This window comes from Mustela lutreola, chromosome 2 (genome assembly GCF_030435805.1).
Source record: "Mustela lutreola isolate mMusLut2 chromosome 2, mMusLut2.pri, whole genome shotgun sequence".
NCBI lineage: Eukaryota > Metazoa > Chordata > Mammalia > Carnivora > Mustelidae > Mustela > Mustela lutreola.
This window is the reverse complement of record NC_081291.1, coordinates 32783538-32795902: the sequence shown is the minus strand read 5'-3', so window position 1 is coordinate 32795902 and position 12365 is coordinate 32783538. Positions and strand designations below refer to the sequence as shown.

The following is a 12365-nucleotide window of genomic DNA, read 5'->3' as shown; positions in this document are numbered from 1 at the left end:
TTACATGCCAAAATCAGTGTCCCCATTTGCTCACAATTGAGAGGCAGCATGTGTCACAGTGAAGAGTGCACACTTGAGTCAGACTGTGTTTCGATCTCAGCTCTGCCCCTTACTGATATTTGGTATCAACTTGTCTGTGCCTCCGTTTTCTTTTCAGTAGAAATGGGGGTGATAAGAGTACCTATTTTATAGTGTGCTAGGAGGACTATGTTAATATCTATCTATGCTTAGAACACTGCCTGACCAATACTAAGAGCCCTGAGAATGTATTTAAGTCAGGTCCTCTATGTGTTTCACTGTATACTAGGTACTTCAGATGTGCTGTGTCTCATGTTCTACTCAAGACAACTTTGGCATGTTGGTCTCCATTTTTTAGGAACACTGTAGGAACAGTCAGGGACTCACCTAGGGTCACAAGGTTAGTCTGTGGGAGAGACCTGGCTCCCCACTTGGCCTGCCAAGCTTTGGCCTTCCAAGACCTCCGCTGTCCAGTATAGCCTCCAGCAGCTACAAGTGCCTAGTGAACCCTTCAAATGTCACTCTGAACCAAGATGTGCTTAAGTGAAAATACACACCAGGTGTTAAAGACCTAGTATGAAAAAAAAAAAATGTAAAACAAAAAACAACCATAATTTTATATTGATTCCATATAGAAATAATAATGTTCAGCTATTTTGAGCTAAATAAAAGGTATTAAAATTCATTTCAGTTTTCCTTTTACTTGTTTTAATGTGGTTTCTAAACATTTAAAATAAATTTTAAAACATGTGGCTTCTGGCACGTTCTCGCTGGATGGCGGAGCTGCAGACCCAGGCTACCTTTTAAGCCTTAGCCACGCAGCCCAGGGACAGGGGACATCCTCAGACACCCCAGCAGAGTTGTTGCAAGAGAGGACGCTGCAAAACAGAGAAAGCTTAATTGTGCTCTCGGAATAATCGTTCACCGAGGCTTCTGTGCGGCTGCCCCTTGCGTTGGGGACCTTCACCTGTGCCTTACTTGTCCGCTTTCCCAGCGCGCTCCCCCACCCCCGGCCGCTGTGGGTCTGCCTTTGCCTGTGGCCTCCCTGCAGATAAATCACGGCAGCCGGCCATCACCAGCTCCACTTGAGAGATCTGAGCGAGCCGCGGGGCGTCACCTCCTGCCGCCCCTGCCTCCACTCCGCTTTTGTCCGCTGCTCAGTGACCTCGGCTTTGTGTCAGGGCCTCACACCCCAACAATGGCAGAGGGTTGAAATGGGCTTCTCCGAATCCCTTGTCCTGCTGAGGAGTTTTATTCTGTTTTGTTTCGTCTTAAGCATCATGGCCTTCTTCCTGCTGTAGGCTGGAGACTCTGAAGCCATGAGTCACAAAAAAGCCATAAAGTTTAGGGCTGTCGGTAATCTGTCCATTTTGCTCTGGTCTCATCCTGTGTGCTTTGGTGAAGTGAGTTTATGGGAATCATGTAACTTGCTTTTTTTTTTTTTTTTTCCTCTCCCACCTAATTAAAATTGGCTTTTCAAATCCGCGGGGAGCAATAAAATATATTTTACCGGGCTCCCAGCGTCTCTGAGCCTTCTTAATGGAGAGACGCTCTACAAATCCAGGAACTCGTGTTGGCCCCGTCTACAACCAGTCTGCCCACTTCCTCTCCTCATTTTTTCCAAGTAGACTAATTGGGCACTTCGAAGCCAGCTACAGGAGTTAGCCTGACTGCCTGGAGCCAGTCACTCCCGGGCTCATTTCAGTCAAGCAAGCGGTAAATGAAGACAGGACCTAAAATCCTTAAGTACAAGATGAAAACCCCTACTGTTTCCATTATTCATATAGAATGTGGCCATATAATGATGAAAATCCCTACTGTTTCCATTATTCATATAGAAAATGGCAGCATTTCAAACCAGCACATGGTGGGGTTGGGAGGCGGAATGAAGTATGGTACATACTCAAAAGGGTAGCGGGTCCTACGATGTCTCCAGCACCGATCTCTCCCTCACTGTTCCCCTTATTAAATACAGCACTGCAAGTTTGGATTTTGTGTCCCCAAAGAAATGGAGGCCCCCGTGACGGATGGATCCTGGGGAAGTTGGAGTCCCTTTGGAACCTGCTCAAGAACGTGTGGAGGGGGCATCAAAACAGCTATTCGGGAGTGCAACAGACCAGAGTAAGTCCTAGAAATTCTTGCTGTCGCTTTATCGGCATAGCATGAGTGGCACATTCCAGAAGGGAATGATGTAGCTGGGGACAGATGGAGAGCTCCTTCCCCCTTCAAGAGGGAGTGGATTTCTAGGGTTGCTTAGACTAGTAATAGCCGATCGCTTTCTTCCCAGGCACCGTCCTCTGTAGTACACTTTCTTCCGTGATCCTGTCTATCTACCTTGGGACGCCTGGGTGGCTCAGTGGGTTAAGCATCTGCCTTCGGCTCAGGTCATGATATCAGGGTCCTGGGATCGAGTCCCGCGTCAGGCTCCCTGTTTCTCCATCTGCCTCTGCCTACTGCTCCCCCTGCTTGTGCACTCATTCTCTCTTTGACAAATAAATAAATAAAATCTTAAAAACAAAAACAAAAAAAAGTTCTGTCTGCCAAGCAGTAGGTGCTGTTGTATTCATTGGCCTGTTTAATGGTTTGACATCAGACATATCTCACTGCCTGCTGAGCTCAGTATAGCTGGCTAACAAAGGGAACAGACGGATTGTCCCAAGGAAAGGAAGAAATTGGACATTTCTGTCCAGACTGTAGGTAGCTCGGTGCCTCTGCAGTTTAGCTACTAAAATGCCTCAAATGGCACGCAGACCCCCGGGTAGTGGTAGCAGAGGCTAAGGGACTGGATCCCCCAAGGCAGGAATTCATTTTGGGTCAAGGTAGCCGTCTTACAGGTGCAACCTTAAGGTCCATCCCACAACCAGACAGTGTACAGACTGGGAGTGCCTGGCTTTTGGGGTAATTCTCATTAAATTAAAGACCGTGGCTGTCTTTACCAGCCTAGCCTTTAGTACGTGTTCAAATGAAGTTGATGGGGTTTTTTCCCAGCCTCTGTCACAGTAAGAGTGTGTGTTTATAAGGAGATTTAAGAAAGCATATTTTTATCATAAGGAATGACATCAAATTTTATTTGGATCTAAGGTGTATCAAAATCTAAAGGAACAGAAGGTCATAGGGTGGTATTCTAGAGGTCATTGAACCTCTATAGGCCAGAGGACCAAGGAGTCCTCATAGAATCAGGGTAGTTTTTAGATGTCTAAGCCAATAACCATATTGAAGACCCATTTGTTTTGGTGTTATATAAAGTGATTTCATGCACAGGACTCATTTATGAGTCCACATTAAGGGTAGCAGACTGAATTGAGGACAGAAACAAGCAGGTAAGACCAGGGAGTGGGTTGGTACAGTGTAATAGGGTTGTCCTACAGGGTAGTAGAGACTTAAGTACAGGGCACAGCTCAGATCCAGCTGGTTGTTCACAGGCAGGAAGATGGCCTAGTGTTGCCAGAGCTTCCAGTTTTTTTATAAGAAAAAATATGAATCGTGTTAAACAAAAAAGAACATAGCTTTAGGCCACTGCTGCAAGCCCCAACATGATAAATACTCATTAGTACAAATCACAGATAATGATCTATTTATTTTCATGTACTTTTGCTCACAGTCCAACATTTGTCTCATGTTTACATGATATTAGCCTCTGCAAAGACAGTTCAAGAGCTAGAAAACATAGACTGTAGTCTCTCACTATGGGTATAAACACAAAACATTAGATTATTAATAGAGTCTGTATTTTGTATTGGTTTAACAGTGGTTAACCAATTTTGTATTGGTTTAAACGGTACTATAAATATAGTACGTGCTTTCAAAAAATCCAGACACAAAGCTACACGATAAAAAAATTTCTGTTATCATTGTTCCTATTTCCCACCTATACCCCACAAGGAAATAACCAGGGGAAAATGATTGGATAGTATCACTTTGGGCTTTGAAAAAAGATTTGTCATGTAATATGTAGTATATGAAATAAGTATTCTGTAATATGAAATAAGGATCATACTATATATAGTTTTCCACAACTTGTTTTTAAAAGTCCGTTATAAATCCTAACTGTATTATTGAAGCATTAAAATAAAGCATTTCAGGGGCGCCTGGGTGGCTCAGTGGGTTAAAGCCTCTGCCTTCGGCTCAGGTCATGATCCCAGGGTCCTGGGATGGAGCTCTGCATTGGGCTCTCTGCTCAGCGCAGAGCCTGCTTCCCTTCCTCTGTCTCTGCCTGCCTCTCTGCCTACTTGTGAGCTCTGTCTGTCAAATAAATAAGTAAAATCTTTTAGAAAAAATAAAATAAAATAAAGCATTTTAAGCTAATAGCAAATACGACACACTTTTTAAAAATTAAAAACTGTTCGGTGTTAACAGAGAGCCAAATTATTATTATTATTCCAGTGTGCTGTTATTGCCATGAGGATATGAATATTGCCAACAAGTGGACATTTTTGAAATCGTGACCCAAGAATACTTCATTCAGAAGAACTGTTTGTTTTTGTTTTTGTTTTTTTAAGTCTCAGAGTAGTTCTGGAGGTAATGTGGAAAGTGGAGAGAGATAAATCACTCCATAATTGGAAGGAGCCAGACAAAGAAAATCGCCCAGTGCAAAGATCTCAGCAGGAAAGGATCTTGAGCTTCAAAGTGAAGCAAAGACCCTCACATTCAGAAGTTAGGAACTGAGCATTAAAGACTTCAATTAGAGGTCCTTGTCCTTGCGGTTTGCTATGGAAGGCTTTAAAAGAGCACCATTCACCTAGCTGAGTGTCAGGGCTGACATCATTCCATGAAAGCTCTTCCAAGCTATTTGCTCTTTGGGATGTCCCTGTGAATTGAGGAAGGAGTCTGCCTCACAAAACCTTGAGTTCACAATGGCAGTGGCGGGGAAGTCCGTTGGACAAGAGAAAGGGACACAGGAAAAGGAAAATCAGATCCAAATCTCGGTTTAAAAGCCTGTGCAGAGAAATTCACAGAGCACATGGTTCGTTATGCAGAAGGCAGAAGGGATAGCTTCTGATTCTCAAGGAACTGGAGGAGAATGGTGTTCCCATCACTGGCAACCTGTCTTTTCCCAGTTTGAGGAACCCTTCTGAATATACTGTAGAGCCCCATTTTTAGTATCCAAGGTATATTTATTAAGAATGCTGGACTTTTTTTTTTTTTTTACAGTATTCTTGCGATTCAAGGATGTGTTTAGTATCCAAATACTTTATGCTGTATTTTTAGGTCCCCCCCCCCCCCGTCCCCGCAAAAGCATGAAAGCTACAAAGGAGAAGGAGCCTTGGACTATGGTGTCCTAATGAGCAAGCTGTAGAAACCAGATGCTTTCTGATTTAGGTCAAATGGTTTTTGGTTTTTTCAGTATGCAGTGCTGCTGATTTACCATCATGAGAATGGGGCCCGACCATTTTGTCTTTAAATGTTTTATTTGGTTTTTTTAATCCCATTTATGATCCATGCCCTACAGATAAGATGAGCATGTGTTCCAATCTGTAAAAACTGTCCCTGTTCACATCTGTTGTCAGGAGAAGTTATCAATAGCTACCCTTTACTTTCTCTAGTGTCCTGGATTGGACAATTAATTACATGATCATCTGATCTTGTGAGAAACACGTAATACAGTAAGATCTAAAATCAGAGCCACCAAAAACACAACTTAGAGTACTAAAGCAAGACCAGTATTGGAACTAGAAGATGCATTATCAGGCAATTGGGCCCTGTCCTTTTTATTTTGTGCTCTAAATTGACTCTGAGCTTGTTGGTGGCTAGAACAAAAGTCTGTAGAATTTTTACAGGTCCATCAAAAATTTAAAAAACCATGCCAGTTCTTTGGGAGAGGCAAAGCTTTCCCTCTTCTGGTGCTTCTATTTTTCTTTTAAATTAGGAGGTAAGTTAAATTAAAAACTAATAAACTCCTATATTTGAGAAGAAGATTGTGAACTAGATATTTTCACACTTAAGCTTTCGCCATAGTAACTGCTAATTAAATCTGATGACAAGGTAATAGACTTGTGTCTATTTCATCTAAGAAAACAAATCTCTCATTTGGCTGTAAAGAATTGCAGCAAAGTTTTCTTTTTCTTTTTTTAAAGGATTTTGTTTGTTTATTTATTTGACAGAGAGATCACAAGCAGGCAGAGAGGCAAGCAGAGAGAGAGGAGGAAGCAGGCTCCCTGCTGAGCAGAGAGCCCAATGCAGGGCTAGATCTTAGGACCCCAAGATCATGACCTGAGCCAAAGGCAGAGGCTTAACCCACTGAGCCACCCAGGCGCCCCAGCAAAGTTTTCTTTTTGAGGCACTGAGTTGGGGGAGCTTATTTCAAAATTCAAGAATTGGTTGCTTTGGGAGAGCCATTAACTAAGGAATGAATAAAGATATCCAGGCCCGTAGATCACTCCATTAGGAAGGATCATGAATGATCGCAAGGACAGCCCTCTGGCTCATCCCATCTAATCCTTGAAGAGCTTTTCAGCAACCTCTGCAGCTGGCCATTATACCTCTTCTCAAACCGTCCATGCACGGGAAACACACTACCTTCTGAAGCTGCCTGTCCTATCACTAGAAATGCCTTCTTTGTGCTAACCCAAATCTGCCTGCTCCAATTCATTGTAAATACAGATAGACATTGAGATTTCTGTGCAAACCCATTTGCAGACCAAAGTTTAGCTTTCCCTGAGGGTGGAATGCACCTGTGATGATCTTTGCAAAAATGCCTTTGTAGCTTTGGCCATGTAGTGTCATGAGTTTTCTTTGTATAGTCATAGGCATGGTTGTGTAATGTGCACTTGAAGAAAAAAATTCAGCTTGGCTGTGCTGAATGTAGTTACTTTCATAGTAATTCATCTAGCAATTTCCATCAGCCCTTTCCACCCCTATTTGAAATGCAGTTTTTTAATAGTTGGACAATATGATTAATATTTTTAAAGTTGCGTTTCCTATCATTTGTATTATTTGTCTGCATGGAAAAAATATTCCTACCCAGCCAAATTGTTAAATTGCAACATGATCTGAATTAAAAAAAAAAAAAAAAACTATAACGTGAATTTTTTCCACACTAAAAGGTAAATTCAGTAGGCTACAGCCTTCCCCATAATATGGTCCTTGCAAATCAGGCAGAGATGATTTGGGATAAAAGAAAAGCCATGTATTTTGAAAGGGCAAATTTGTGTTTATTAATAAAGTATAATCTATCTTTATATAAAAAGCCAATAAAGTCACAGAAGGAGTCCTGAAATGGAAAGAAGCCTATCTCAAGAGAGGCAGCATAGGAAAGACCTCAGATCACAAGCTTTGGGTCAGGGAGACCTATGCTGTCTCCCAGCCCTCAGTTCTTACTTAATGGCCTGTCACCTGACCAGGTTACTTAATATTTCTGAACCCCATTAACGAACTTCAGGAACAAGGATGCCACTACCTACCTCACAGCATGGCTGGGCACAGTCACACAAAGTGGCATGGACCCTTGCACATAAGAGTGGCTCAGGGGTGGGCACACCTTTACTGTAAAGGAATATTTTTCCATAAAATAGCTCAGTAAATATTTCAGACTTGCAGATCACAGGATCTCCAACCCAACTCTTCAACCTTGCAGATATAGTGGGAAATGTACACCGGGCCAGTGGAATGAGCAGGTGTGGCTATTTGCCAATTAGACCTCGTTTATGGACATGGAACTTTGAATTTCGTGTAATCCTATGCCTCTCAAAATACATGTTTTATTTTTTCTTAATTTTTTAAAATGTAAAAACCATTGTTACCTCATTGTTACCTTATTCCCGTACTTGGAATGGATTAACCCAGCTGACCCTCACCCACCCCAAGGAAGTATATCTTAGTGTTGTCTCCCTTTTGCAACTGGGGAAACAGTCTCAGAGAGATTCAGCTACTTACCTAAGATGACACCATTATCAAGAGGCAGGCCTGGGATTCAAACCTTCCGTTTCCAGAGTCCCTGCTGGTGACTGTCCACAATACAGCCTCGCCCATGGAGTGTTTATGAAAAATGCCACTTATAAAAGGAAGTCACTAAATGCCATTTGCCACTTGATAGTGTGCAAAAGCGAGCCAAGGTGGGGACTGTTGCCTTCCTAAGGGAAGCCGCCTCTAAGGGTTTCTGATTTGAAGTCCCAGGAGCTGCTGCATTGGGGCGATTTCAGGAGTGAGTTAAGACTTCTTGTGTAAGAGAGCCAAAAGAAAAAAAATCAACTGTGGAGAATTTCATTTCAAAAAGGAAGAATTTCATTTCAAAAAGGCAAATAAATAAGTGATCCATCCTCCATCGTTAGTTGGGCCCTTTTGAAAGGTTCCACAAAGAGTATCTCAACCTGTGGAAAAACAGAAGAGTTCTTCTTTGTACCGCCATTAAGGCAAGTTTCACCTGAACAGGTGTGGGCCTGATCTATTTTTTTTTTTTTTTTAGATTTTTTTTTTATTTGATAGACAGAGAGAGATCACAAGTAGGCAGAGAGGCAGGCAGAGAGAGAGGGGGAAGCAGGCTCCCCGCTGAGCAGAGAGCCCGATGTGGGGCTCGATCCCAGGACCCTGAGATCATGACCTGAGCTGAAGGCAGAGGCTTAAACCACTGAGCCACCCAGGCGCTCCGGGCCTGATTTTTTATTTACATGTAATCTGTGATATTTTATACATGAGACTAGAGTGTCTTGGTACTTAGAGAAGAGCTTGGAATCCAGGAAACCAAGGATGTATCTCTAAATGGCACCAACGAAGAAAAAAAGAAGAAAAAAACCAAAATAAAACAAAACAAAAAACTCTGGACTATTGTTCCTGGATAATGGAGCAAGAGAGTACAGACAAAGAAAGAACCTGGGAAACTTGGATTTCTAGTCCTGTCCCAGCTCGCTTATGAGCTGTGTGGACCATGGCAAAGGCCTTGACTTCTCTGAACCTCCTGTCCATGTCTGCCTTACTCCGGGGCAAGATACGAGTGTGGGTTAGTGAGTTGAGTGCAGCAGGCAGCTATAAGACACACCGACTTAGTTGTGTTTCATGGAGAAAAAATCAGACCTAGACAGTGGGAGGTTACATGTCGTTTTGTATCCCTAGTTACAGTTTTCTTTGTGATAAATAACAGTACTTATCAGACTGCTTACTAAGCTTCTCAGATTCCTAATGCACTTTTCAGGTGCACTGTATCCTCTGTTTCACATGTGCAGGATGGAGCTCAGAGAGGCCCGATGGCAGATGTGGAGGCGTTTATTGTGTAGCTACAAGGCCCACGTTCTTGCCTTAGTTTGCACATTGTTGATCTAGGGAGCACACTGCAGCAGTTTCACGACCAGTGCCCCTTGGGCACTCTGCAGAAGCACTGAGACCTGCCCCATATCTTAGCACAAGCTCAGTACTCAAAACAAACTTCTCCGTTGGACCAGATTCAGACATATTAACCTAGTAGCTAACCTCTTCAGCATCTACCATGTGTAGATGGTAGGGAAGGGGCAACTAATATTCAGAGAGGCTGAGAACTTCATCTAAGGTCACACAAGGAGGAGAGAGTCAAGACTGGAGCCCAGCTCCAGCTCCAAACAAAGCCTTATCTGTCCTGCTGGACTAGCTCTCATTCCATACTTTTATGGGCATGGATATATGTCCCATTTCCCCCAAGTCCTGATTTAACAAAACAAAATGAAAAAACACTTTGTATGGTCCCAGGGACTCTGAAAGCTTCATTTTAAAGAAGGAAAGTGGAAAACTTTCCTTCAGAGATGTCCTAGGGTAACAGTGAAATCCAAGCTTCCCGAGCCTTGGGTGGGTGAGCCCAGCTTCCTGTGATTCTGTGATCTTCCCATTTCCATGATGGATTTGGCAAGCCGCGGACCACTAGGAGAGGTGTCGTCTCATTGACTCACTGGGTCCCATCTGGAAAATACATGTACATTTGAATTTCTTATAATTGGGGGTTGCACGCCAAGATGGAATTTGCAGTGTGAGGCTATGCAAGCAGACCACGTACCTCCCATCACACAAAAGTTAATGAAACCGGTAGGCTTCTCCTGCTTCTCCTGTTAGGTTAGTCCAAATATGGGAGTGTTCTCTATATTCCGTCTCATTTGTAAAACAAAGAAAAGCCATGGTTGTTGGGGGTGGTGGGAGAAAGAGAGAGAGAGAGGAGGGAAAGAATGAATGGAAATAGAATAGCACAGATGTGAGTCTGGTCTCCTGTGAGAATATCATGTTACATAAAGCAGACGGGGAGCGTTCTAGCTACTCCTCTGTCCCTTTTCCTTTCCACATTTTGAAAACCAGAGGACTGGATTTTCAGGAGAAAGAGGACAGATCCTTGCCTGATAGAGCCCAGGCTTTGTATTTCCAGCTCTGACATTCCATCCCTAAGACAGCCTTACCCGATGGCGCTTTCCCAGTTTGCCAGATGGAGGGCAGAGGTTTGCAGAGGTGGGGTGACTTGCCCAAGGTCATATACTTTCTGGCATGAAGGCAGAAAGCAAACTCGGATTGCAGAATCTTTGTCCTGGACTGTCCTGGCCTCTGTCGTCAGCCACTTCCCTAGAAGACAGGAAGCCACGGAGGAGAGAGTGATGTGGGGGGAAATGCCTTGTCACCCAGCGCATGTGTGCTTTCCCTTTCTTTCCCCAGGCCGAAAAACGGTGGCAAGTACTGTGTAGGGCGTAGAATGAAGTTCAAGTCTTGTAACACAGAGCCGTGTCTCAAGCAGAAGCGGGACTTCCGAGAGGAGCAGTGCGCTCACTTTGACGGCAAACATTTTAACATCAACGGTCTGCTTCCCAGCGTGCGCTGGGTCCCCAAGTACAGTGGAAGTAAGTGTGTCCGGGGTGGGGGGTGTCCGCGGACGGCGGGCAGGTTGGCGCGGGGTCTGGGCCCAGAAGTCACGCTGCGTCGTGTGTTTCCTCTCCAGTTCTGATGAAGGACCGTTGCAAGCTGTTCTGCCGGGTGGCCGGGAACACAGCCTATTATCAGCTGCGGGACAGGGTGGTGGACGGGACCCCGTGTGGCCAGGACACCAGCGATATCTGTGTCCAGGGCCTCTGCCGGGTAAGTCCTGGGTGGTGTTTTCTTGACTGTGTTGTCCTGCTGCCACGCTGTGGTCTGTGGCTTCCTTGATAGAGCCAGCAGCAGCTAATATCTGTGCACTGTCTCCAGGGAAGTGGTTTTTAAAGTGTGTTCCCCGGGGCAGCATCAACAATGGCAGCTTGATGCTGTCGCCCAACTGTGAGAACCGGCGTCCTGCATTTTTCAGACATTCTCAAGCTCCGTGAGGGTCTGCACCAAACCTCCCCGTGAAAGTGTATTTTAATAATCCGTGGATACACACCCTCCTTTACTGTAACCTTGGCTCTTAAGGTTAAACCCAAATGCTTTCATATAGCAGGTTTCCTAGAAGAGCTCTGCTCCAGAGAGATGTCGGAGAGGGATCACACTCTAGTCCGGCTGGAGTCGGGTTTCTCATTCTGATTTCAAGCGTGAAAGCTTCTACCTGAGACACGCCTGTTAATCACTCTCAGAAGGGAAATCGAGAAATTTCTGGCAGAGTAAAGCATCCGTGCTGTGATTTCTAGAGGGCTTGATACCATTTCATTGCTCTCACCCATCAGAAAACATTCTTAAATGTAGCCAGGCTTTGAGATAGTTTATTTGATCCTTGCATGGGGTCCAGGAAAATGGGAATCCCAGTCAGTGGGATTTGATGGGAAGAGCCCCCAGCAGCTTCCCCTGCTCTCCGACTCACAACAACAGCGCTCATTTCCTCATCAGTCCGTTCATAGCAAAACATTGAGCTTCTCCTCAAAGGCTAGTTCCTACAAGTGGACAGCGTGGACAAGAATGTGAACTCTGTCCTGGTGTCCTAGTCGTTGCTGGTGTCCTTTGCAGACCTCTGTCAACATGGCTGCGTTACATTAAGATGTGGAGAAATTCCAGAAGGTGCTTGGAGCCTCTGGCCTCACATTGTGGCAGCCTGGAATCTTGCTTTGTCCTCCATTCATAGCATATTTAAACACAGGGGATTTCACATGAAATCCCATTTTCCAGATTCTCTTGAAAGATACGTCAACGTAGGGTTCCTATTTCTTCACAGCTGCGGAGTCTAGAGTGGAGAGAGGTTGCTCCCTTCACATGGGATGTCGGCTCTTTATTTATAGGATACAGCCCCCCACCACATTCCTTTTTTTTTTCATTCCTGAACAGTTCTTTTCATTTACCCCACTTATTTGTAGACTTATACTTCTCAAGCTTGATTTCTTTTCAAGATTTTATTTTCAAGTTATCTCTACATCCAACACAGGACTCGAACTTACAGCCTTGAGATCAAGGGTCACACATTCTACCTGAGCCAGCCAGCCAGATGCCCCATACTTCTCAAACTTTAATCT

At 44.1% G+C, this 12365-nt stretch overlaps 1 protein-coding gene across 5 annotated transcripts in view; it reads left to right on the top strand.

The window, feature by feature from the left end:
* ADAMTS9 (ADAM metallopeptidase with thrombospondin type 1 motif 9) overlaps positions 1-12365 on the top strand; it is a 164176-nt gene that overhangs the window by 44131 nt on the left and 107680 nt on the right. For all 5 annotated transcript variants that reach the window (XM_059161434.1, XM_059161432.1, XM_059161433.1 and 2 more), the window contains exons 12-14: positions 1994-2139; positions 10612-10793; positions 10892-11028. In XM_059161434.1, coding sequence (XP_059017417.1) covers positions 1994-2139; positions 10612-10793; positions 10892-11028 — 465 coding nt within the window. The remainder of the gene's footprint in view (positions 1-1993; positions 2140-10611; positions 10794-10891; positions 11029-12365) is intronic.